This window comes from Microcaecilia unicolor, chromosome 2 (genome assembly GCF_901765095.1).
Source record: "Microcaecilia unicolor chromosome 2, aMicUni1.1, whole genome shotgun sequence".
In the NCBI taxonomy this organism is placed as follows: Eukaryota; Metazoa; Chordata; class Amphibia; order Gymnophiona; family Siphonopidae; genus Microcaecilia; species Microcaecilia unicolor.
This window is the reverse complement of record NC_044032.1, coordinates 149879252-149907066: the sequence shown is the minus strand read 5'-3', so window position 1 is coordinate 149907066 and position 27815 is coordinate 149879252. Positions and strand designations below refer to the sequence as shown.

Genomic DNA, 27815 nt, shown 5'->3' with positions numbered 1-27815 from the left:
GATTGAATCACATTGCTCTAGAAATGTGGAAGAACTTGTATTTTAGCTGCCTACACTGTACTTCTCTACTGTGGATAAATGGAGGACTTCAATATCAGTCATCTTTCTTGAGCACTAAATTCACACACCCCCACCCCCGCCCATTTCAAGCTTGTGTTCAGGGCCAAACGTCAGTATGGGAATGACTGCCGACCAGTTAACTTGCATCTCATCGGATAACCGTTCATTTTCAGAGACATTTAACTGAGTTAAGTTTAAAGCCTTAGTTTTGACCCAAAAGGCTTTTTATACACTAAACCCTGACTATCTGTCAAATTTAACTATTCCTTACACTGCCACACGAACCCTTAGATCCCTAACAGACAACAGGTTAGTGATTCCTCCTCTCGCTAGGGCTAGATGGGAATCTACACAGAACTCGGCTTTTTTCTATTTGTCCCCCTCTCTTTGGAATGGCCTTCCAAAAGAGATCAGACTTGAGAAATCTTACTTTCATTTTCGGAAACTTTTGAAAACCTTCTATTTTATCAATTATGTAGAACAGAATTTAGAATAATGGAAGAAAGGTTATAAATGGGTATCTGTAATGTATATTAAATCAAAACTGTACTGTTTATGTTTGTGTAGATCATATTATGTACTTAATCCTGTATTTGTGGTGCTTTCCTGTATACTAAATCATGAGTTATACTCATAGGCGCCCGGTATAAGAGGCTTGGGGAGGCTAAGCCTCCCCAGCCGATCGCTCTCTCTCATCCACCGGCCCCACACCCCCGATGCACTGTTTATCGGTCGCAATCTCCCTCCCTGCAGTTCCTATAATTAGCATCGCATCTCTATTCCTCTCACTCCCTCCAATGTGCTTTAGATTGCCCATCGCTGCCGGTAGCGGCACACTAACCTTATTACAGCTTGCTTCGGGGCTTCTCAGCCTGACGGAACGATGTGCCCCGCCTCCTCTGACCAGCCTTCCTTATGATATGTCCAGCCCTCGCGGAAGCAGGAAGGCTGGTCAGAGGAGGCGGGGCACATCGTTCCGTCAGGCTGAGAAGCCCCGAAGCAAGTTGTAATAAGGTTAGTGTACTGCTACCGGTAGCGATGGGCACATTGGAGGGAGTGAGAGGGATAGAGATGCGATGCTAATTATAGGGACTGCAGGGAGGGAGATTGCGACCTCGGAGTGGAGACGAATGAGGGGCGGAAGTGGCTGCCCTGCCGGGAGCACATCCTTGCTAAACCCCGCCCCCTTTAGCCTCCCCAAACAGTTGGGCCACTGACCGCCTATGGTTATACTGTTAATCTTATGTAGCTAGTTTGTGGTTTTGCTGTGCTTTCCTGTAACGATTGGAGTTCTAATGTTTGTCCAACCTGTACATATTGTATTGTTTCTTTTATTTTATAAATTGTACACCATTCTGTCTTGCAGTAGCAATAAGATACGGTATATAAATTGACGTAAATAAAAAATAAATAAAAATAAAATTATCGCTGACCAGTTAATGCCAAAAAAAAAAATCCAGCGATGTTGGGGGCATTCTGGGGGTGAGACTGGTTAACTCCCAATATTTGGAATTTAACTGGCCAGGCATAGCAGAGAAATAAAGCCACATAAAAAGCAGGCCTGTTTTTACCCACTAAGCCATGGCTGGTTAAGTCTAAATATCAACTTAACTAGTCACGTGCTAGCCAGTGTTGAAAAACCCAGATATTAATTGCCAGTTGGCAGAAATGACCCGGCATTGAATATCCAGGTTGAACGCCCGTGGTGGGCAGTCAAAGTACTGTCCACCGTAGGCTGAATATCAGGTGGCATATGTTATCATTTCCCCAGAGTACAGCTCCATCCTGATATTTTTGCAACCTCAGCTTCTGTCCCATAGGCATTTACTTCTGCGTTTGTCTTTTCTAAATCCTTTCAGAAATGAATTTATTATAGATCTGAATGTGTTCTCTTTCACTGTCATCAAATACAAGTATTAAAATAATTTTACATGTGAAGCATCTTCAGCCAGTTTATCTGTCCCATAGCCCATAAGATACAACTTAAACCACTTCTGGTGATCTATGCATCTAATATATGCTGAGAGGGAGGTACATATTTTACCTAATACTAGTTTCTCCTTTCTTGAAGCTTCAAACCCAGAGTTCACGTCCATTGGATGTACACAGAAAATCTCAGCTATGGACAGGGATTGTTAGCATCACTCTGATAGAGGGACGAGATCTGAAAGCCATGGATTCCAATGGACTGAGTGACCCTTACGTGAAGTTCAGACTTGGCCATCAGAAGTGCAAGAGTAAGGTAACTTCTTTTTCTTTCATTGAACATAGAAAAGTAATTTCAAGCTGCTATAGGTAAGATTTGGCAAACATTATTTACCTGTCCCTAATGAGAGCTATTTTCAAAGGTATAAACTCAAGCAAAGTGATTTACCTGGTTGAAATGGCCTGAATGAAAACCACCATCCTCATAGATATGTTATATCTATATATGTTATACATTCAAGACTATGTACTTGGATGCTGCTAATATACTCATCGATTGTTATGTGCTCAAGACTATGTATGTGGATACTGCGACCCGCCTTGGATAAAGTGGGATATAAATGTAGTAATAAATACAAAATAAATATCTTAAGTACATGCAGGTTCTATAGCAGGGTGGACAACCACGGTCTTCAAGGGCCATAACCCAGTTGGGTTTTCAAGATTTCCATAAGCTTTTTCAACTATATTAACCCACAAAAGCAGTAGGGATATGCAGCTGTAGGATAGGTCATGTCATGTTATTTTCAAAATGAAATGATGGAAAAATCCCAAAATGTTGGTGTTTTGCATTGTCTCATCAACAATGTGCAATATTCTTAGTAAAGGTATGTTATAAATAATAACTTAGTAGCTCTTGTGATTTGAGTGTATGCTGTTTATTTAAGAATAGTGTATCCTAATAACAAACCAGCCGATATTCAGCCCGCAGGAGGCAGGCTGGCTAAGTCCCGTGATCAGCACTAAGCTCGAAAATAAATGTTGGGCCGTTTTCTGTGACCGACATTGAATATCCAGTTTTCTTTGGCTGGTTTAAACTTAACTGGTTAAGTTAATATTCAACACTGGCTATTTAGACGGTCCCATTTGACCGCTAAAGTTAGCCGATGATGCACTGAATATTCGCAGCTAGTTGGTTATATCACATGATCATAGCCAGTTAGCCACTATGGAGTAGATTATATACATGGCGCCTGGAAAATCCTCACAGAAAAATTTCCTCCTAAGCGTATTCTATAAAGTTCACCTAAACTTTCTAGAATAGGCCTACATTTCTGCACGGTTTATAGAATAAACTTATCACCTGTATACACGACTATATGTAGTCTCAAGCTATTAATGCTAAGTAAAACTTGGTGTAAATACCGGTGCAGAAAGGGTGTATTCTATAATCCTGCATGTAAATTTTTGGAACGCCCATGACCCGCCCATTCCTTGCCCATAGCCACACCCCCTTTTTGACCATGCACATTAGAATCTGCGCGGACCACATTACAGAATGCGCTTAGCGAGTTCTGTGTGTAAATTCTAATTAATGCCAATTAGTGCTGATAATTGCTTGTTAACATCCAATTATCAGTACTGATTGGCTTGTTAACTAGTTAGGTTATGTGCATTGTTATTGGATCTGCTTGGATTTCCATGTATAAATCTAGGTATGATATATAGAATAAGGTATGGGCTAAGCAGTAATATTCAGCAGAGAAAAACGGCTATCTCGCAGTGAATATTAGTGCTTAGCCGGTTAAGTGCTATTAACCACCATTCCTGGCCAGTTAAATAGCGCTGAATATCAATCAGAAAGAGGGTATCTACTACTACTACTACTACTGCTACTTATTTCTATAGCGCTACTAGACATATGCAGCGCAGTACACTTGAACATAAAAGAGACAGTACCTGCTCAACAGAGCTTACGATAAACAGGACAAAGGAGTTAAGAGTTAAAAGCAGCTTTTAAAAAGTGGTCTTTTAATCTAGATTTGAAGATGGCCAGAGATGGAGCTTGATGTACTGACTCAGGAAGTCTATTCCAGGCGTATGGTGCAGAAAGATAAAAGGAACGGAGTCTGGAATTGGCAGTGGAGGAGAAGGGTACAGATAAGAGAGATTTACCTGATGAATGGAGTTCCTGGGGAGGAGTTTAGGGAGAGATAAGTGTGGAGAGGTACTGAGGAGCTGCAGACTGAATACATTTCTAAGTCAATAAGAGGGTTTGAATTGTATGTGGAAACGGATAGGGAGCAAATGAAGTGACTTGAGGAGAGGGCTAATATGAGCATAGCGACATTAGCGAAATAAGTCATGCAGCAGAATCTTGAATAGATTGAAGGGGAGAGAGATGGCTTAGTAGCAGACCTGTGAGAAGCAAGTTGCAGTAGTCTAAGCGAGAGGTGATAAGAGGGTGGATAAGGGATTTGGTAGTGTGCTCATAAAGGAAGGGACAGATTTTGGTGATATTATAGAGAAAGAAACAACAGGTTTTAGCAGTCTGTTGCATCTGTAAGTCGCATTGAGCCTGTCATGAGTGGGAAAGCGCGGGGTACAAATGTAACAAAATAAATAAAAAAAATTAAATCTGTGCAGAGAAAGAGAGAGAGGAGTCAAAGTTTACAAGCTGATGAGACAGGGATGATGAGAGTATTATCCACAGAGATAGAAAATGAGGGAAGAGGAGAGGTGGATTTAGGGGGAAGATATGAAGCTTAGTCTGGGTCATATTTAGATTCAGATGGTGGTGAGACATCCAGGCAGCAGTGTCCGACAGGCAGGCTGATACTTTGTCCTGGATTCCTGCTGAAATTTTTGGTGTGGAAAGGTAGATCTGGGATTCTTCAGCATAAAGGTGATACTGAAAACCATGGGATGAGATCAGAGCACCAAGGGAAGAAGTACAGATGGAGAAAAGAAGAGGTCCCAAGACAGAGCCCTGAGGTACACCAACTGATTGTGGGATGGAAGTGGAGGAGGATACACCAGAACATACACTAAAAGTACAATGGGAGAGATAAGCAGAAAATCCAGAATGAACCACTTCTTAAAACACAACAAAGAAATAAAAAAAAAAAAGAATATTTAAAAAAGAAACAAAGCAAATATTTTCCAAAGGTACAACCCAAACAGCAGGTGCAAAGTACTCAAATGCTTTTCATACCAGGAATGGCAGTTGTTTAAAGCGAGTATGATTTTCAGTTAAGAGTGCACACTATTTGCACATAGTGCACACCTTTTTCCAAGGGGTGTGCATGTGTGAATCATTGAGCATACACACTCAGGAAAGAGTGTACACTATGTGCAAATAGTGCATCCTCTTTAAGAAAAGTGTGCACTGTGGGCCAAATTCTATAAATGGCACTTTAAAACTTTATACTGAATTACCACGTGGTTAGCAAGATTCTATAAACTACGCCTAAAGTTAGGTGTAGTTTATAGAATATGCGCACGTGCCGTTCTTGTGCCTGAAATTTAGGTGCGCCCAATTAGGCCACCTAAAACCAGGCCTAAACACCTGTTCCTAAGTTAGGCGCAGATCGCGTCTATTCCATAATAGTGTGCATAGTTTTTTGAAATACCCATGACCCGCCCATTCCACGCCCACGGCAATGCCCACTTTCAACTGCACACATGAGAATTTACGTGCACCGTGTTATAGAATACACCTAGAAAGATGTGTGTGTAAATTCTAATTAAAGCCAATTAGTGCCACTAATTGGTTAAGTACCAATTATCAGCACTGATTGACTTCTTAAACAATTAAGTTGTGCACACAGTTTTGCCATGTGTCCAAATTAGCACACACAACTTAAGGTGCCATATATAGAATTCAATGGTATATTCACATAGGGCAAGATTCAATAAATGGCTCCCAAAGTTAGGTGCTGGGATGATCTGTGCTGAGCTAGTATTCTGTAAAGGGAGCTCTGTGTGGAGCTTCTTTTATGGAACACTAGTTTAGATTGCATTTCATGCCTAACCTTGGGCACAAGCATAAGTCTGCCAAAGGTTGCTATAAATACTGGCACCAATTGATGACAGTAAGACACATAAATGACATTATTCTATAACATCACACCTCATTTCTGAGAATGCTCCAACCAGCCCATGCCCCTCACATGGCCACGCCTCCTTTGGAGTTGTGCGCTATGATATTTGGGCACACGTGTCATAGAACAGGATGCAGAGCAGATCCATGCATAACTCCTAATTACTACCAATTAAGTGTTCGTTAACTCCAATAATTGATTGTTAGCACCTAATTGACTAATTAGTTTACACACTGTACACAATTGGGACACCCAAATTTAGGAGACATATACAGAATCTGGGGATAGTGTGCATCATAACAACATTCGTTAACTACAACGACAACAATAACAAAAGAACATGAACACAAAGATTTTTTTGGGTGCCCGTACCTATTTCATACAGGTAATTTGCTCTCTTATTTTCAAATAGTTTCAAGTTTTATGTGATACACCATCTTACAGACAGACTGCAAGGTGGTTTATGGTATAAGTAATAATACTAGACATGGTAACAAAATGAAAACGGTGAACTACAAAGTACATGGGAAAGAGGAGAGAAAAGGAACACTCCATTGCTGTATCCACGGTCCCCAGCACAGGCAGTTTCTTTTTGAAAATTCAGGTAAAATATGCATATTTAAAAAGGACAAATGAAGAGATAGTGGTGACCATCAAAAGAGAAGGTGAAAAAGCCAAGAAGTCCAATTCACAATAAACTCAATTTATTGAAGAAATTACACTGACCTGACACGGCCATGTTTTGGCATATATTGCCTGTGTCAGGGTCCTGTGACTTTCAGCATCAAGTCACGGTTGTTCTGGAACTTTCTTTCATCAAACCAGAAGTGTAGAAGAGTCTTTCACAACCCACCTAGGACCCACATAGGCTATTTGAAAACGTATAACGATATCGGCTAGATTTACTGAAATCTGCTACTATGTTAGCACATGCCACTTCTTTTATTGTGCGTTATTAGTAAATAGGTGCCATAGCATGAAAAGGGCAGTCTTATAAACTGGGTGCCAACATTTACATGCCCATTGCACATGTAAATATTTAGAATACTAGCATATATATCTGTAGGTGCTCACACAGGTGTATGCCAGTAGACTGCGTAAGTTCTATTCTGTAAATCTGCAACTATTTAGCATAGCATTTATTTACAAGGGAGCATACACAGGAGCAGGGCTTGGGTGAGACATAGGCAGGGCTCCTACTTATGTGGTTAACTTACAGAATACTATGAGGGGCATTTTAGAAAGGACTTACAACTCAGAATTTGGACGTCCCAGTCAGTACATAAGTAATGCCACACTAGGAAAAGACCAAGGGTCCATCAAGCCCAGTATCCTGTCCATGACAGCCGCCAATCCAGGCCAAGGGCACCTGGCAAGCTTCCCAAACGTACAAACATTCTATACATGTTATTCCTGGAATTGTGGATTTTTCCCAAGTCCATTTAGTAGTGGTTTATGGACTTGTCCTTTAGGAAACCGTCTAACCCCTTTTTAAACTCTGCTAAGCTAACCGCCTTAACCACGTTCTCCAGCAACGAATTCCAGAGTTTAATGATGCGTTGGGTGAAGAAAACTTTTCTCTGATTTGTTTTAAATTTACTACTCTGTAGTTTCATCGCATGCCCCCTAGTCCTAGTATTTTTGGAAAGCGTGAACAGACGCTTCACATCCACCTGTTCCACTCCACTCATTATTTTATATACCTCTATCATGTCTCCCCTCAGCCGTCTCTTCTCCAAGCTGAAAAGTCCTAGCCTCCTTAGTCTTTCTTCATAGGGAAGTCGTCCCATCCCCGCTATCATTTTCGTCGCTCTTCGCTGCACCTTTTCCAATTCTACTATATCTTTCTTGAGATGCGGCGACCAGAATTGAGCACAATACTCAAGGTGCAGTCGCACCATGGAGCGATACAACAGCATTATAACATCCTCACACCTGTTTTCCATACCTTTCCTAATAATATCCAACATTCTATTTGCTTTCCTAGCCGCAGCAGCACACTGAGCAGAAGGTTTCAGTGTATTATCGACGACAACACCCAGATCCCTTTCTTGGTCCGTAACTCCTAACGTGGAACCTTGCATGACGTAGCTATAATTCGTGTTCTTTTTTCCCACATGCATCACCTTGCACTTGCTCACATTAAACATCATCTGCCATTTAGCTGCCCAGTCTCCCAGTCTCGTAAGGTCCTTCTGTAATTTTTCACAATCCTGTCGCGAGTTAACGACTTTGAATAACTTCACAAATGGATGTTCATATCACATGTATTATAGAACTAGATACAGCCTGATATAAAATACATGTGGCATAACTAGGTGGGGCACCAGGGGAGCGACCAATCCCCCAAACGGACTTTGGACGGCGACAGCACCTATTTTTCAGGCGGTCTGTCGCAGCGACACAGTGTGCGAGCATGCTTCTCCACTCCCCCTGGTGTCACAACCTAGCTATGCTTCTGATGTGAGATGGACGTCAGTGTACTGGAAATGTCCAGCATTAACATCCATTTTACAAACTGAAATTTCTAAATTATGAACAGGACAAAATGAGGGGCATGGACGTCTGTGTGTGACAGCAGAGGAACATCTGTATTGTAAAATGGCAAGACAGACCATTCATGGGGAGGAATAGTCTAATGATTAAAGCAGCCAGCTGAGAGTCACAGCAGAGATCCACAGGTTGCCAGGTCAAGGCACACTGCAGCTTTTTGTAATTTCTGTTTCCTTTTCTTTTTCTTGTTTAATTGTGAGCGCTCCAGAGACAGAAAATACCTACTGTGACTTCCTTTATCTCCATTCAGTGGAGAATTGCTCAATCAAAGCTGAAATCTAGGTTGGCTTCTAGAAGATGTAATTACTTACTGCTAGCTTTTCCTTCAACTAAAAATATACGGTTTAAGGCCATTTTTGCTCAATCATTATTTTCCTGGCTATTTGTTATTGGAATAATCTCCCTTTATGAACTACGTATAATGAGGAATTATTTTTTGTTTTGTAAAGCTTTGAAAACTTAGTTATTTACTAGATTCGGGGGGCCCTAATTTTTTTTTACTTCATGTAATGATTTGGGTTTTTTTTCCTTTGCATTTGTGTAATTCCTGATGTTCTGTTGTCAGCCTCTTATTTATATTGGTTGTAACTCGCCTTGAATCTAAATTTAGAGACGTGACAAGTACCAGGTCTAAATACAGACATCCATCTTTTTGAACTTAAACGCCCCTTCCCCTCCTATAATCGGAGTTGGACATCCATATTTTGAGCCCTCCCTAGCCCTGTCCAAAACACACCCAGAGCACGTGCTCTTGCCATATAGTGTACTGCAGTGTTAGACATCCACGTCCTGCCTTTATAAAATTGGGATTTGGCCGTCTATGCCAGTTTTCAGATATCCAAAACAAGAATAGAGCTTCTATAATAACCACCTATAAGTTAAATATGTCTCTGCTGCATTTAGGTGCCCAAACATAAGCTAGTTTTGTGGCTGATGCATGTACATTGTTAGGTGCACCAATATTAGATTACACTATTATTCTGTAACAGAATTAGAAAAGGTTCGAAGAAGAGCAACCAAAATGATAGAAGGAATGGAACCTCTGTAATATGAGGAAATGCTAAAGATTTTTAGGGCTCATCAGCTTGGAAAAGAGACAGCTGAGGGGGGATATGATCGACGTCTACAAAATTCTGAGTGGTGTGGAGAGGATGGAGGTGAAACGATTTTTTACTCATTCAAAAAGTACAAAGACATTCAATGAAATTACATGGAAATACTTCTAAAACAAATAGTAGGAAATATTTTTCCGCTCAAAGAATAGTTAGCATCTGGAACTTATTGCCAGAGGATATAGTAACAGTGGTTAGCGCATGTGGATTAAAAAAAATTTGGACCAGTTCATCAGAAAAGGTCCACAGTCTGTTATTGAGATGGACATGAGAGAAGCCACTGCTTGCCCTGGGATTGGTAGCATGGAATGATGCTACTAATTGGTTTCAGCTAGGTACTTGTGACCTGTATTGGCCACTGCTGGAAGCAGGATACTGGGCTACATGGACCACTGGTCTGACCCAATATGGCTTTTCTTATATTCTTATGTAATGGAACCTAGGCACATCAGGGGCGTAGCCAGACTTTGGTGGGAGGGGGGTCCAGAGCCCGAGGTGAGGGGGCACATTTTAGCCCCCCTCAGCACCGCTGACCCCCCGCCATTGCTGAACCCCCCCGCCACCAACTTTGACCCCCCCTGCCATTGCCAAAACCCCCGCCACCAACTTTGACCCCCCCGCCGACCCTCTCGACCCCCCCTCCCACCGCCAACCCGCCGTTGCCTACCTTTGCTGGCGGGGACCCAACCCCCGCCAGCCGAGTCGAGGTCCTCTTGTTCCCAATCCCGCGCAAGACTTTGTTCTAGTCTGACATCCTGCACGTTGTACATGCAGGATGTCAGACTAGAACGAAGCCTTGCGCGGGATTGGGTACAAGAGGACCTCGGCTCGGCTGGCGGGGGTTGGGGTACCCCGCCAGCAAAGGTAGGTGACGGCAGTTTGGTGACAGCGGGTTGGCGGCGGGAGGGGGTCGAGAGGGCCGTTGGCAGGGGGGTCCAGGGGCAAATCTATGGGGGCCCAGACCCCCGTGGTCCCATACTGGCTATGCCACTGAGGCACATAGATTCTGTCATAGAATAAGCTCTTCCTGTGCAACCTTGGGTTTCCTAACTAGAGGTGGCCACTTACAGAATTATCCCCCAAAATGGGCCCTTCAGAAAAAAATTTGTGTTTAATATAGGTTAGTGAGAGCTAACTTGGTAGTGCGCATTAGCAGATCTATTCCATGAGACGTCTTTATAAAGTCTTGTTGGGCCCAAAGTCAGTAGTACTCAAACTTACCCTGTTGTTTCATTGGCCACGTAGCTGTGAGCTCAGATTCAAAGAACCACTTTCACTTATCTTTCTACAAACCAGAGTGTAAGTATCCTGCAGCTTTTTAAAAAGTTATTGTATAAAACATACTTACTGTGGGCCCTGAAATGTCACCTGTGGAATCTGAATTGTTGATTAAATATCCTAATGGTTAGTGCAATGGGTTGGGAACCTAGGGGACTGGGTTTGATTCCCACTGCAGTTCCTGGGAAATTCACTTAACCCTCCATTGCCCAAGGTTCAAAAACTTAGATTGTGTGCCCACTAGGGACAGAGAAAATACCTGTATATAAATATATAAATTATGTGGTTGTACCACAGAAAGGCAGTATATAAATCTAATAGATAAATTTCTCTTTGCATTTATAAGGGAAATCCTCAGTAAATTTATCTTACTTGTTTGTTTGATAATTTAGAGGAAAAGATTAGTAGCCATGAAAAAAACCATAAATGTATTCTCCTGCTACTGCTGTTTCCTCGCAAATATATCTTGGTTTACTGACTGATTTTGTAGATGTTTCATGGGATTTCAATTCACGTAGGTTATATTAAATCATCAAAAGCCCACATATGAATCATTTGATGGTACTTTGTCTAGTACCAGTTACTCCAGTATTAAACCTCCTCTGTGAATACTTTTTGTAAGGCAGCATTTCATTCCAGGGGTGTCGCCAGACCTGGAATTTTGGGGGGCCCAGGGTTAACATTGAGGGGGGGGCACTAGGCATATAGGCATGAGTAGTGCTTGCTATTCTCCTAAATAATGTCTTAGAGTGCACTTGATAATGGATTTCTAAGAAAAAGTTTGTCCTGCATCAGCCTAAAACATGCACACTTACGGAAATCTTGGAAGCACCGACATTTTTAAATGAAGTTGCATTATCCCATAACTTAAACTTTACCATTATAGTAGACTTGAGTCTGGTCAACCTGTCAACACACATCACAGTATCCTAGAAAATAATTACTGCAGTGACACATCCCTCAACTTTATAAGAAATATAAAATATCTTATTAAACTGTATTAATAAAATAAGTTCTTGTCCCTTCCTCTGGTTCTACTGCTTTCTCTCCTTTCTGAAGCTGACATGAACCAGTTCAAGTCCCTGGATTTCCTGACAGTGTTCCTTCCACCCCTTTCTCCTTACCAAGGAACAGACAAATAAAGGATTGTCAGACAAATTACTTTGTAAAGTAACACTAAATCCTGCAAAGAAACTTCTCATAGCCTATGTAGCAAGCTTAACCGCACCAGTTCTGAACACACAGGTATCAGTAACTGTACCTTTAAAAAGGCAGCAGTGAATATACAGAACCGCCATATGCTTCCTATTGGAAAAGCCAGACAAGTCAGACTTCTATGGATCCACACACAAATTACATGCCAGCAGAATCTCTCATCTTGGCCACGCACAGAACACAGACCAATCTTCAGCAATTACAGAATAGAGGACCAAAATTAGAAAAGGAAACACTGAGAAACCGCATTCTCTGTAAGCAGAACAGCACAGAAGAAATAAAAAGGGAGCAAAATATAAGATCACTTTCTACCCCAAAATAAAACACACAAATAAATTATCTGGATACCCAAGAAAAATTAAAAACTTGTGGGACAACAGTGACTCCAGCCAACTAATTAGTGGAACATAACCACAGAGGCATGGTATGGTCACATTTTCAATATGGTAATACTAGAGCCCAGCTAAGGAACAGGTTATTTTGAGTTAGTCTTCACTGGACCAAACTTGCTTTCCTTGTGCCATCACTATCCAGCTGGATAGGCAGTGTCTTAAAAGGTGGCCATCAGAGTTGGGGGGGCTGAGGCTGAAATGGGGGGGGGCCTGGGCCCCCAAGGCCCCCGTAGTTACGCTACTGCTTCATTCCATTTTTCATTTTCTGAAGCCATTATTAATCCAAACTAATTCAAGCTTAGTTCTTTCCTTCTTTTTACCTAGTTGCACTAAGAAAACATGACTTAATTGTGAACCTCAAGAGGCTGCAGCAGAAAAACCAAGTCAAATCTGATAAATCATTATGTAAAGTTCAAGCAAAAGCTTATAGCACCGCAGTACTAGGCAAAAAAGAAAAAGGATGTTTCATAACCACTGCAGCAGCAAAAAATCATGGAAAATATTGCTTCAAGTAGTTTGTGGTCTACTATCTCAACCTTTGCTCTCGGTTAATGGTGACTGTGATAGAGTAAGCAGGTGAAAGACAAGAAGCAGACGCAGACAGTCCACAATTTAAAAGTGAACAAAAATCTTTAATTGTATGTTTCAAAAGGGAAAACATATAGAAACCTATTCTTCTCACAGGCTGTGAGCTCAAGGATTTACATAAAGTTGCTTGGAGTGTAATAGCAAACAGACAAGAAAGTCTGGTTCCCATCAGGACACAGAAGAATCAGTCTTTGAGCCTCTTTTTACCTCCTCCCCCCCCCCCCCCCCACCCACCCAGTTCCCTCTAAGCTTAGAGGGAGTCCTCCACCTACAGTCCTGCCAGTGAGAGGTGCTGTTGTGCAATTACATTTTCAATAGTGAGGGACATACAAGCTGTGCAGGACCCCAGGGAAACCTGCCTGTCTCCAGCAATTGAAAAAACAGTGTTGAAACACCACCCCACACTGGTGGCAATGCAGTTGGAGGACTCTTGCTCAACCCAGAGGCATAGCCAGACTTCAGAGCCCGAGGTGAGGGGGCACATTTTAGCCCCCCCCCCCCATTGCCGACCCCCCATTGCCAACCCACCACCACTTTTCACAACCTCCCGGCCTCTCGACCCCCCCCCCCGTGAACCCTCCCCCGCCATTACCTACCTTCGGTTTTGTTGGCGGGGGACCCCAATCCCCGCCACCCGACGTCCTCTTCGTCCTGCAGTCAAAAAAGTCTTTGTTCTTTTGCATGTTGACGTCCTGCACGTTGTACGTGCAGGACGTCAGACTCAGAGAACAGAACGTACAACATGCAGGACATCAGCATACAACAGAACAGACTTTTTTGACTGCAGGACGAAGAGGACGTCGGCTGGCGGGGATTGGGGTCCCCCGCCAGCAAAACCGAAGGTAGGCGACGGCGTTGGAGGGTTTGCGGGGGGGTCGAGAGGGTCGCTCAGGCCCCACGTAGCTACGCCACTGGCTCAGCCTAGAGAGAACAGTGCCCCCCCATCCAGGTGGAAGGAATGGGGATTCTGAAATTGTGGGTAGGGGAGAATGAGGATGCAGAGATGGGTAGTGAGAACCTGTCAGACAGAATGCAGATGTGGAGATTGATGAGGAAGAATGGAGCTGGAGAGAGCAAAATTTGGTTGAATAGCAAAGTAGAGAGGAAAAGGAGAAAGAGATTGGCCAGGAGGATGTGGGGGCAGAGGGTAAAGTCAAAGAAAGGAAGAAAGAAAGGAAGGTATAAGCAAGAAGGGAGAACAAGGGAGAGAAAGAGAAAGCACTCATTGAGGGAGATGACTGGAGATGAGGGTTAGAATACTAGAGATACAGGAAGCTGAAAAGGGAAGGAGGAGGGACAAGAGGATTAGAGATAGGGGTAGGATGAGGGAAGGAATCCAGGGAGGTAAAGTAGGGGGAATTGGATGATGAGTGGAGGAGAGACATCAGGAAAAAGAAAGAAAAGGCGAGAAAGCAGGAAGAAAAGGACAGGAGAAAGAAAGAGAGGAGGAAGAAAAAAAAGTATTAAAATATCTACTGTTCAAGGAAATAAATAAGAATAGAAAGGATACCAGAGAGAGAGGAGGAGAGACAATGAGCTGAGGCAGAAAAAAATCAAGCCAGAGACTCAAAGGCTGGAAAGTATTGTATTATTTACTAAAAATATTAAGTAGAAAATAGCTCTGCAGGTTGGGGAGAAGGGGCAAAGGAAAGAGCATCCCCCATCTCCACATGCCCCTCCCTTCCCCACTTCTTGTCTTTACATACAGCTCTGGTGTGGGGGAGATTTAAGGAGACCACTGCGCTGAACTAGAATACTGCCCTCGGGGCAGTTTTGTTCTGGTTTATTCTGATCTCCTGTCTTGGATTCAACTTAAGAGCATTCTAATCAAAATAACCTCTTGCTCTGTGGACATTATAATTCCCAGACAAGAAAAAACATTTCTTTGTAATGACCATTGCTGTGTGCCAGAAGCCTTGGTAACTATTTGAAGTGGATATGCTAGAAAATATCTGAAATTGCAATATGTTGGTTCAATCTAGAAAATAAACAGAGTGAACCAGCCTGAACTTTCGTGACTTTGTTAACTCTTCTTTCAGACAGTGCCAAAAACACTGAATCCTCAATGGAGAGAGCAGTTCGACTTTCATCTTTTTGAACAGCAAGGTGGAACTATTGACATTACTGTATGGGACAAAGATGCTGGCAAGAGGGATGATTTTATTGGCAGGTTTGTGTAATCATACTCTGAGTACTCAAGGGAGGGGAAGAGCTAATTAAAATTAATGCTGCATGTTTAAATCTATTACATACCAATTTTCCTTGTGGCTTGGAGATTTTACAAATACGTTTGCATGCATTTATGCAGAATGTCTAATGCTGGGCTATGGAAAAGAAAGTAGAATGGTGCTTATCCAGCAGGTGGCAGGTTTTACCACAATATAAAACCAGAATTTCTACACAGCAGATATTCAAGATGCAGGATTTGGGAAAGAAATGTGAATTTTATAGCATACCAAAGAAATGAACAGCCTCTCTGCTTTTTAATCTGATCCATGAGGTAAGAAAACAACTGGGGCCCTTTTTACTAAGCCGCGTAAGGCTCTACGCATGCCCAACGTGTGACAAAATGGACTTACTGCCCGACTACCACATGCCTCTTTCGGTAATTTCATTTTTGGTGCACGTCCATTTTCAGCAAAAATGTTTAAAAAGGCATTTTTTGTAGGTGCGCTGAAAAATAATTCTACGTGCACCCAAAACCCGTGCCTACACTACCACAGGCCACTTTTTTACCATGGCTTAGTAAAAGGACCCCCTGTTTTCTCACAACAGTGTGCCTAGCTCTGGCTAAGAGTGTAAAGTGGTCTTCCACAGAGATGTGATCGAGACTCTGAAATAAAGGTCTATGATTCACCAGCGCAGACTGATTTAAGGGGCCTTGTCTGCTAAATTCATAACATGGGAAATAGGTGGGGAATGGGTATGGACAGTGTTTTGCCATTAGCACTTGGTAACTTACCAGATGTTACCGCTGCAGACAGCACAGGTCTCTTAATGCCACCTCAGTAGGAGACAGAAAATGCATCTGTGGCATCTTTCAATGTACATAAAAAACGATAAATATATTTCCCCTACGGTAACTGCTTGGGCAGAGACTGGGAATGCCCCCCAGCAGCATAGAGATTTTGCCAGTTCCATAGTAATGTGGGTATTCCACAGGCAATTCTGTAAACTAGGCGCTCACATTTCTGCATACATTACGTACATAAATGTGTAGAATGATGACACATATGTACATATATGAATACATATGCATGTATACGCTAATATTCTGCCTAAACGCTATGCTGAAAATACTTGTTGAACTAACATAGCACATATTTGCAAGAAGGAAGTACATATAGATGGAACATAGGGAGCTCCCACTTATTTGACTAACTTAGAACATGTACTAGAGTCAAACAAATCTAATGCAGTATATACTGGAGACAGCAAAGGAAAAAGTGGTCAGTGTAAAAAGTAGATAAGGTGCCAGGATCAGTTACATTTAAAAAAAATATGTAAACCTCTATAAATCATGAAGTTACTTAGTTAAAAACATTTGTAGAGACATTTTTAAAGAAAAGTTTTGTTTGTGTTCATAAACTTGAGATGTTACTGGCACCATAGAGTGTCACAAACTCACATCTCACCGCACTTTAATAATTGCACATCTTCATTTTGTCTGTGCTGAAGAGAAAATAATGAAATAATCAAGTGCATGTCTTTCAAACAAATATGGAGGGGCATAATCAAAAGGGGCGCCCAAGTTTTCCTGAGGACATCCTCGCAGGACATCCCAGCAAAGGGGCAGGGAAACCTGTATTATCGAAAAAAGATGGGCGTCCATCTTTCGTTTCGATAATATGGTCGGGGACGCCCAAATTGCGAACGTTAGGTCGACCTTAGAGATGGTCGACCTTAGAGATGATCGTCTCCGATTTTTGGCGATAATGGAAACCAAGGACGCCCATCTCAGAAACGACCAAATCCAAGCCATTTGGTCATGGGAGGAGCCAGCATTCGTGGTGCACTGGTCCCCCTCACATGCCAAGACACCAACCGGGCACCCTAGGGGGCACTGCAGTGGACTTCAGAAATTGCTCCCAGGTGCATAGCTCCCTTACCTTATGTGCTGAGCCCCCCAACCCCCCTCCAAAAAAAAAACCCCACTCCCCACAACTGTACACCACTAACATAGCCCTAAGGGGTGAAGGGGGCACCTATATGTGGGTACAGTGGGTTTCTGGTGGGTTTTAAAGGGCTCCCATTTACCACCACAAGTGTAACAGGTGGGGGGGGGGGGGGGTTGGGCCTAGATCTGCCTGCCTGAAGTACACTACACCCACTAAAACTGCTCCAGGGACCTGCATACTGCTGTCATGGAGCTAGGTATGATATCTGAGGCTGGCATGGAGGCTGGAAAAATATTTTAAAGAGGGTGATAGGGGGTTAGTGACCACTGGGGGAGTAAGGGGAGGTCATCACTGATTCCCTCTGGTGGTCATCTGGTCATTTAGGGCACATTTTTGTGGCTTGGTCGTAAGAAAAAAAGGACCAAGTAAAGTCGTCCAAGTGTTCGTCAGGGACGCCCTTCTTTTTTCCATTATCGTTCGAGGATGCCCTTGTGTTAGGCACGCCCCAGTCCCGCCTTTGCTACGCCTCTGACATACCCATAGTAACATAGTAAATGACGGCAGATAAAGTCCTGTACGGTCCATCCAGTCTGCCCAACAAGATAAACTCATTTTATATAGTATGTGATACTTTATATGTATACCCAAGTTTGATTTGTCCTTGCCTTTCTCAGGGCACAGACTGTAGAAGTCTTCCCAGTACTGTTCTTGTACTAAGTTCTGAAGCTAACATCGAAGCCTCTTAAAATTTACACTCCAGCCCATCCCTATCTATTCAGTCACGATCAGGGTGTAGACCGTAGAAGTCTGCCCAGCTTCCGTTTTGTTTCCAATTACCGGTGTCGCCACCCAATCTCCACTAAGATTCCACGGAATCATTCCTTCTAAACACGATTCCTTTGTGTTTATCCCACGCATGTTTGAATTCCATTACCATTTTCGTCTCCACCACCTCCCGTGGGAGGGCATTCCACATATCCACCACCCTCTCCGTGAAAAAATACTTCCTGACATTAGTCCTGAGTCTGCACCCCTTCAACCTCAATTCATGTCCTCTAGTTCTACTGCCTTCCCATCTCCGGAAAAGGTTCATTTGCGGATTAATACCTTTCAAATATTTGAACGTCTGTATCATATCACCCCTGTTTCTCCTTTCCTCCAAAGTCCACCCCCGTGAACTTTGGTCGTCCCCACGGCGGAAAGCAGTTGAGGATGCCCAAAGTCAGCTTTCAATTATGCCGATTTGGGTGACCCTGTGAGAAGGACGCCCATCTTGCGAAATAAGCTTGATGGTCATCATCATTGAAAAGCTTGTACTTATCTGTTATGAACGGGTACCAACAAGGTATAAATATGATAAGCAAGTTTCATCTATATTTTCAACTCCAGTCTCCAGTCCCCAACATGGACCATGTTTTGCTCCAGCTGCTTTGGGGAGACTGTTCATTCAAAAATCACTTGTGCTGAATGAAGTTTTCATATATAAATATGAATAAATCCATGATATCAGAAGGGCATTTTTAAAAGGACATCTAAGTCAAACTAGGGAGTTCCAAGTCAGAACATCAGAAACAGACGTCGATCTCACATGTATTTTCAAACAGGATACAGCCTGTTCAAAAATAGGTGAGGTGGACGTCCATATGCTGGAAACATCTAGCTTGAACATCCATTTTACAAATTGAAACGTCCAAATTTTGAATGGGGGAAAACAAAGGGCATGGATGTCTGAATAGCAACATTATTAGAAAATGGTCACACAAATATCCCTGCAGAGCAGAGGGTCAGCGTAGTGGTTAGTGCAGTGGACTGTAAACCAAGGGACCCAGGTTCAAATGCCCTTTGTTTTTATAATTGTGTGCCCTCCAGAAAAGGAAAAATACCTACTATGCCTGAATGTACACCATTTCAATAACCTTCACGCTTATATGTTTAGGTACAGTAGATATTTTTGTGTTTCTGGAAGGCTCACAATTAAAAAAAGAGAAGAAGAAGAGAGCTGAAGTAGAATTTGAACATGGATCCCTTGGTTTAAGGTCAACTGTATTAACCATTAGGTGACTCCTCCAGTGGCGTAGGAAGGGGGGCGGTGGGGCGGTCCGCCCCAGGTGCACGCCACTGGGGGGGTGTCGGCTTCACTGGTTCCGTGCTCTCTCTGCCCCGGAACAGGTTACTTCCTGTTCTGGGGCAGAGAGAGCAGGGAACCAGCGGAGGCGACACAGCTCCTAGCGACGTGCACTCGGGGCGGAGTGGCCCTTTTGCCTGCCCCCTTTGGAAAGAATGCGCTCCGGGGGGGGGTGCGCACTCCAGGGGGGTGCACCATGCTGCACCCGGGGGGGGGGGGTGCGCAGCAGCGTACCGCCCTGGGTGTCAGCCGCCTTCACTACAGCACTGGACTCCTCAGACCTGTTTCCTGCTCTCTTAAGAATGCCCATAATACCTAAAGCTATCATAGAGCCTGGTATCCCCTTTCAGTTTCACATTCAGGGAGAGGGATGGGGTTAACAGTACCAGGGGATTAAGGAAGTGTCTTGCCTTAATTTCTCCAGTGGAAAGTGCCCAATCAGAGCAGTTTTCTGTAACATGGGTGTTCCTGAAAAAGGTCTAAATAAGGCATCCTGCTTTTTAGACATGGACATTTTTTCCCCTTCAGTTAGAGAGTTGCAAGGGGACAGAAATCTTACCCATCCCCACCCATCCCCATCCATCCCCGCAAAAATGTAACACATTCCAACCCGTCCCCACCCGTCCCCGCAAGAATTTAATGATACATAAAATTTCAATCAGCTCCCTCAGTCTCTCTCTGGATTTGAGCCACAGCACTGTTTTACAGTGTGCAAGTTACAGGTTCAACATTCACAGTGCTGAAATGTTATCAAGAGTTAAAGTCGATACGTTTTGGGGCTCAGGAAATTGTTTGTGATGCATTTGATACAGTTCTTGGAATCAATGTTGCAGTAAAGAAACTCAGTCATCCTTTTCAGAACTAGATTTATGCAAAGAGAGCCTATATGGAGTTTGTGCTCTTAAAATGTGCCAATGATAAAAGCATAATTAATTTGTGAAATGAATTCACTCCCCAAAAGTTATTAGAAGAATTTCAAGATGAGTATCTGGTCATGGAAGTTATGGATGCTAACTTATGCCAGGTTATTCATATGGAGTTAAACCAGGGGTGTCCATCCTCGGCCTTCACCAGGTTGGGTTTTCAGGATTTGCCCAATTAATATGCATGATATCTATTAGCATACAATAGAGGCAGTGCATGCAAATAGATCTCTTGCACATTCATTGGGGAAATCATGAAAACCTGACTGGATTACGGCCCTCGAGGACCAAGGTTGGACAACTCTGAGTTAGACCATGAGCCAATGTCATACCTACTCTACCAGGTGCTATGTGGAACGTCTTAATTCAGCTGGTATAATCTACAGAGATCTTAAACCAAGCAATATAGCAGTAAAATCAAATTGCACTCTTAAGATAATTGATTTTGGATTGGTAAGGACAGTGTGTGCTAATTTTATGATGACTCCATATGTAGTAACATGATGTTACAGAGCTCCAGAGGTAAATTCTTGAAACGGGCTATAAAGATAATGTTGATACCTGGGCAGTGGGGTGCATCATGGGAAAATGGCGAAAGATTGTGTGATATTCCAAGTCACTGATCGTATCAATCAATGGAATAAAGTTATTGAACAATTAAGAACACCATCAGCAGAGTATATGAAAAAGCTACAGCCTGGCCCTATTGTGAGGAATTATGTGGAAAACAGACCAAAATACCCTGGTATCAAGTTAACGAGGGAGGTAGGTGCTGCATCGTGGGGGGGGGGGGGGGGGGCAATGAAGGAGATAGCTGCTGCATTGTGGTGGGGGTCAACAAGGGAGACAGATGCTGCATTATGGGGGAAGCAAGGAAGAAGAGAGTATCCAGGACCCGCAGGGAAAGAAGGAAGAGATGCTGACCCTACAAAGGAGAGAGAACAGGAGCGAGGGGAGAGAGAGTAACACTTGCTGAACCCCTGGGGGGGACAGAGGGAGAGAAGCGAGGGAGAGATGCTGGCATATAGCAGGGGACATAGGGACACAGAGGCAAGAAGGTACCTATAGAAAATACTTACAAGGTTATTTATTCTTCCTTCTGAAATAACAGAAGCGGACATCCACTGCCCAAAGCTGGCAGACTGGCCCATCATCCACCACTACTTTGCAATATAAATAAATAAAAAGCTAGGTCAGATTAGGAACAGGGAGTCCAGAATGTTCCCTTGTGTGGATATACAGGGCTCATTCTAATCATCCTGCTGTAGTTCTAAAGCACCCCCATCAACACAGGAAATCCCATACAGGGACCAATAATGTCTCTTCCTATGTCTTGAAAAGAAACTTGACTGAAGTTAAATCATCTTCATTCTTTTTTTTATATTTTTAATTTGCTATTAATTATGTATATTTATATCATATAAATATTTATAATTGTATATAGCGCTCAGTCTTCATACATTACACCGGCTTTACTCGGCACTTGTTGATAATGTGCACCATACATCATCACACTACAAACCCTCCCTGCCATCCATCATTGTTGCTCCACAAATGTTTACAAGTACTACTTGTCTCAGGGTTGCAGACTCTTTGATGACAATCTTCTTGGTGCCATTTGCTGTTTTCTTATAGATCTGATGCAATGAAAAGTATAACTTAAGTGAACGTGATGTGTTCCGTGACTCTCCTTAAATTCAAATAGACTCAAGTTCTTTTAGTCCTCAACATGGACCTTGTTTCGCCCATTCCCAGTGTCTTCAGAAGAACTATAAATGTCTGTAGGAGTACAAATGATCAACCATAATTCAAAAACTTTTTGCCTGTGCACAAGTAAACTTTCCAATTATCATCCCCTTGCATATATAGTTTACGTCCTTGTTCTTTTAAGATAATTTGCAATAAACCTTATCATAATTCATTTACATCATACCTGGAATGGAGCTTAATCCCACCCGAGCCTTTCAAACCAAAAAACGCCGACGCATGTACTCTATTCTTTTATACGTCATGGCTGATGTCATGCTAGTTCCTGCTTACAAGTAAGGTGTTGGTATCAGTTGGTTTTCGGAATATAGTCGTATCAAATTTACCCTGACTGTATACGATGGTTATATCCAAGTAATTGATGGTAGAGCCTCCTATATTAGATTCAGATTTGATGTGTTTATCACAAATGTGATGCAGATGAATCATGATTTGCAAGATTTAAGATATACAGTTCTTACCCAGATCCATTTGCCACATGGAGGAGATATTACAAAGGCTCTGCTACATAAGGAGCAACAGTTAATATTTCAATGGAATAGGGTAATTCTGCATGGACTAAATCGGGATATAGAATGGATAAACTTTATATGATATAAATATACATACAGTGGTGGAAATAAGTATTTGATCCCTTGCTGATTTTGTAAGTTTGCCCACTGACAAAGACATGAGCAGCCCATAATTGAAGGGTAGGTTATTGGTAACAGTGAGAGATAGCACATCACAAATTAAATCCGGAAAATCACATTGTGGAAAGTATATGAATTTATTTGCATTCTGCAGAGGGAAATAAGTATTTGATCCCCCACCAACCAGTAAGAGATCTGGCCCCTACAGACCAGGTAGATGCTCCAAATCAACTCGTTACCTGCATGACAGACAGCTGTCGGCAATGGTCACCTGTATGAAAGACACCTGTCCACAGACTCAGTGAATCAGTCAGACTCTAACCTCTACAAAATGGCCAAGAGCAAGGAGCTGTCTAAGGATGTCAGGGACAAGATCATACACCTGCACAAGGCTGGAATGGGCTACAAAACCATCAGTAAGACGCTGGGCGAGAAGGAGACAACTGTTGGTGCCATAGTAAGAAAATGGAAGAAGTACAAAATGACTGTCAATCGACAAAGATCTGGGGCTCCACGCAAAATCTCACCTCGTGGGGTATCCTTGATCATGAGGAAGGTTAGAAATCAGCCTACAACTACAAGGGGGGAACTTGTCAATGATCTCAAGGCAGCTGGGACCACTGTCACCACGAAAACCATTGGTAACACATTACGACATAACGGATTGCAATCCTGCAGTGCCCGCAAGGTCCCCCTGCTCCGGAAGGCACATGTGACGGCCCGTCTGAAGTTTGCCAGTGAACACCTGGATGATGCCGAGAGTGATTGGGAGAAGGTGCTGTGGTCAGATGAGACAAAAATTGAGCTCTTTGGCATGAACTCAACTCGCCGTGTTTGGAGGAAGAGAAATGCTGCCTATGACCCAAAGAACACCGTCCCCACTGTCAAGCATGGAGGTGGAAATGTTATGTTTTGGGGGTGTTTCTCTGCTAAGGGCACAGGACTACTTCACCGCATCAATGGGAGAATGGATGGGGCCATGTACCGTACAATTCTGAGTGACAACCTCCTTCCCTCCGCCAGGGCCTTAAAAATGGGTCGTGGCTGGGTCTTCCAGCACGACAATGACCCAAAACATACAGCCAAGGCAACAAAGGAGTGGCTCAGGAAGAAGCACATTAGGGTCATGGAGTGGCCTAGCCAGTCACCAGACCTTAATCCCATTGAAAACTTATGGAGGGAGCTGAAGCTGCGAGTTGCCAAGCGACAGCCCAGAACTCTTAATGATTTAGAGATGATCTGCAAAGAGGAGTGGACCAACATTCCTCCTGACATGTGTGCAAACCTCATCATCAACTACAGAAGACGTCTGACCGCTGTGCTTGCCAACAAGGGTTTTGCCACCAAGTATTAGGTCTTGTTTGCCAGAGGGATTAAATACTTATTTCCCTCTGCAGAATGCAAATAAATTCATATACTTTCCACAATGTGATTTTCCGGATTTAATTTGTGATGTGCTATCTCTCACTGTTACCAATAACCTACCCTTCAATTATGGGCTGCTCATGTCTTTGTCAGTGGGCAAACTTACAAAATCAGCAAGGGATCAAATACTTATTTCCACCACTGTAATAGAAAATGAAAAATATAAAAAAAAGGAATGAAGATAGTTCAGAAGTAACAATGTTTCTTTAACTTGACTGTACTTTAGTAATCACAGAAACCGGAAATATCAGTTAACCCAGAGTTGAATATTGAAGTTAATTCATTCCAAACTGTCCATAACAGAATAAAAGTGCTTTAAACAAGGGAAGGCAGTAGATGGGACAGATTTTGATTTTAATAAGGCTTTTGATGCTGTTTCACATGGGTCAGTATATACCATTGTTAGATGAGCATATAAATAGTTGAAAAAAAGACTCAATGTATTTATTATTTCATCTTTATCTAGAAGGACATATCAAGTGGAGTTCCATGGGGGCTGGCCCCAGGTCAGGTACTATTCAATAAGTTTAGTAACGATTTGAATAATGGAATAGCAAGTACTCTTAAAAATTTTGCAAATGATATGAAGGTAAGAGGAGCTGCAAGCACCTTGGAGGACAGGATTAGAATTCAAAATGATTTTGACATTTGAAAGAAAAGGTCAGAAATAAATTGAATGATATACATCAAGGACAAATGCAAGGTTCTTCATTTAGGAAGGAAAAATCAAATGCATAAATGTATAATAGAGACCTGCTTAAAAAGATACTGGGGTTATTGTAGACTATATATTCAATACAAGTCATCAGTGTGTTAATAAATACCACATGTAAAGCATATGAGATCATTTTAATCAACATAGGTAAGACTGTTTTTGTAATACTGTGTTCAGTTTTGGGCCCCATACTGTGGAAGAAGTGCAGTACACAGCCAATCACATCAGCATCTTTTCCTCCCCCCCCCCCCCCCCCCCCCACCACGTCATGACATAATTCTTCAGTTGGACTGCTGATATAAATTTAAAAAAAAAGGGGGGGCTAAGGGTATTGGCCAGGCCTTTTTTTCTACCTTCCCAGGTTCCAACAGAACACACCCTCATACCCAGCCCTTTTAAACTGTAATATGGTTAGGATCATATCATATAGATATAATGCAGTAACAACTGATGTATTGCATTTACTTTATTTTGTGGGATCCTGGAGCTTGGGAGGGGGCGTTTTATACTGGAAGATTTGTTAAAGTGCCTGACTTGGTAAGCCCTGGTGAGGTGTCAGATAGGTGACCCACAGTATTGAATTAACTTTGCATGGCGGGCTAGTGACTTTTCTTGAATTGGATGGCTCACCCGGAGAACACCTGGCCATCTCATAATGAAACCATGGTCTTGATTGGCTGAAGCAGATTGGCTGACAGTATGTTAGCTGATATCACTGTTACTTGACAAAGGCTCAGGTACACAGGTTAGATTCCCTTGTTAGGGCATTAATAAAGCTGTGGCCTTATTTCATTCCAGTCAAAATAAATGTCCTGCATCTTAATCAAATTGGTGAATCCTGGTGCTTGCAGTCAAGACTGCCCTTGTTATTGAAGTCTGAAGAACAGCATCAGAAATGATTAAAAGTCCAGATGATATGATCTATGCACTTAGGAAAATATGGGAGAGAGGTTCTGGAAGCCAAATTTATGCTCTTAAGTAGAAAGTTCACATTCAGAACCTCCAAGGTAGCATTTTCAGAAGTGTTTCCGTTCCACGCACAGGGCCCAAGAGACAAGCAGAGCTCCAGAGTCTCAATGCGTAGATGAAGTGATGGTGCAGGGAGGAGGGTTTTAGATTTGTTAGGAACTAGGCAACATTCTGGGGAATGGGTAGCCTATTCCAGAAAGATGAGCTCCACCTTAACCAGGGTGGAACCAGGTTGCTGGCATCAACATTTAAAAAGGAGATAGAGCAGCTTCTAAACTAGAAACTGGGGGAAGACCAACAGTCACACAACAGTGTATAGTTTGGAACAAGGTATCTTTAAAAGATATCACCAAAACAGGGAAGATACAGCATCCCAATAGCGAGGTTGAAGTAGAGACCATAGTAGACCAGGTGTCTTTAAATAAAAAGCAGACAGATTTTCAAGATTGCAAATTATCACTGTCAACTGTTGAGCAAGCTGTAAATAGGAACAACAAACATTGTTTGAAATGTCTATATGCAAATTCCAGAAGCCTAAGAAATAAGATGGGAGAGTTAGAATATATTGCACTGAATGAAAATATAGATATAATAGGCATCTCTGAGACCTGGTGGAAGGAGGGTAACTCATGGGACACTGTCATACCAGGTTATAAATTATATCGCAGTGATAGGGTTGATTGAATTGGTGGAGGGGCAAACCGCATTATATGTTAAGGAGGGCCTTGATAGACTAAAATTTCTGCAGGACACGAAACACATCTTGAAATCCCTATGGATAGAAATTCCATGTGGAAAGGGAAAAAGGATAGTGATAGGAGTGAACTACCGTCCTCCTGACCAGAATGAACAGACAGATGTAGAAATATTATCAGAAATTAGGGAGGCTAACAAACTGGGTAACACAATAATAATGGGTGATTTCAATTACCCTTATATTGACTGGGTAAATGTAACATCAAAGAACACTAGGGAGGTAAAATTCCTTGATCAGGACTGCTTTATGGAGCAGATGGTTCAGGAACCAACAAGAGAGGGAACAATTTTAGATCTAGTCCTTAGTGGACAGCATGATCTGGTGCAGAAGGTAATGATGCTGGGGCCACTTGATAACAGTGATCATAACATGATCAGATTTGAGATAAGCTCTGGAGTAAATATGCACAGGAAATCCAATATGTTAGCATTTAAGTTTCAAAAAAGGAAACTATGATAAAATGAGAAGTGTGGTCAAAGAAAGATTTAGAGGAGTAGCTGCAAAGGTCAAAATTTTATTTCAGGCTGTTCAAAAATACCATCCTGGAAGCCCAGACCAGATATAGTCCATGTATTAAAAAGGAGGAAGGAAGGCCAAATGACAGCTGGAATGGTTATAAAATGAGGTGAAGGAAGAAGCTGTTATAGCTACAAGAAAATTCTTCAGAAAATGAAAGAAGGATCTGACTGAAAATAATAGGAAACAGCATAAGGAATGGCAAGTCAAATGCAAAGTGCTGATAAGGAAGGCAAAGAGAGACCTTGAAAAGAAGATTGTGTTGGAGGAAAAAAAAAGTAATAACTGTTTTAGTTATATTGTAAGCAAAAAGCTGGCAAAAGAATCAGTTGGACTTCTACATGGCCGAGGGGTAAAAGGGGCACTCAGAGAAGACTAGGCCATAGCGGACAGATTAAATAAATTCTTTGCTTCAATCTTTATTGAGGAAGATGTGAGAAATATACCAATGCCAGAAATGGTGTTTGATGCTGACGAGTCAGAGGAACTGAAATAAATCTCTGTAAACCTGGAAGATGTCATGGGGCAGTTTAACAAATTGAAGAGTAGTAAATTGCCTGGACTGGATGGTATTCATCCCAGAGTAATGAGAGAATTGAAAAATGAACTTGCAGAGCTATAGTTAGTAATATGTAATGTAT

At 42.3% G+C, this 27815-nt stretch overlaps 1 protein-coding gene and 1 pseudogene across 2 annotated transcripts in view; both read left to right on the top strand.

Annotated features, from left to right (window-relative positions):
* The window catches only part of MCTP1 (multiple C2 and transmembrane domain containing 1), an 854885-nt gene that overhangs the window by 402484 nt on the left and 424586 nt on the right, over nucleotides 1-27815 (top strand). For both annotated transcript variants that reach the window (XM_030193396.1, XM_030193397.1), the window contains exons 6-7: nucleotides 2132-2302; nucleotides 15267-15397. In XM_030193396.1, the coding sequence (XP_030049256.1) occupies nucleotides 2132-2302; nucleotides 15267-15397 (302 nt within the window). The remainder of the gene's footprint in view (nucleotides 1-2131; nucleotides 2303-15266; nucleotides 15398-27815) is intronic.
* LOC115462729 lies at nucleotides 18672-22034 on the top strand (annotated as a pseudogene).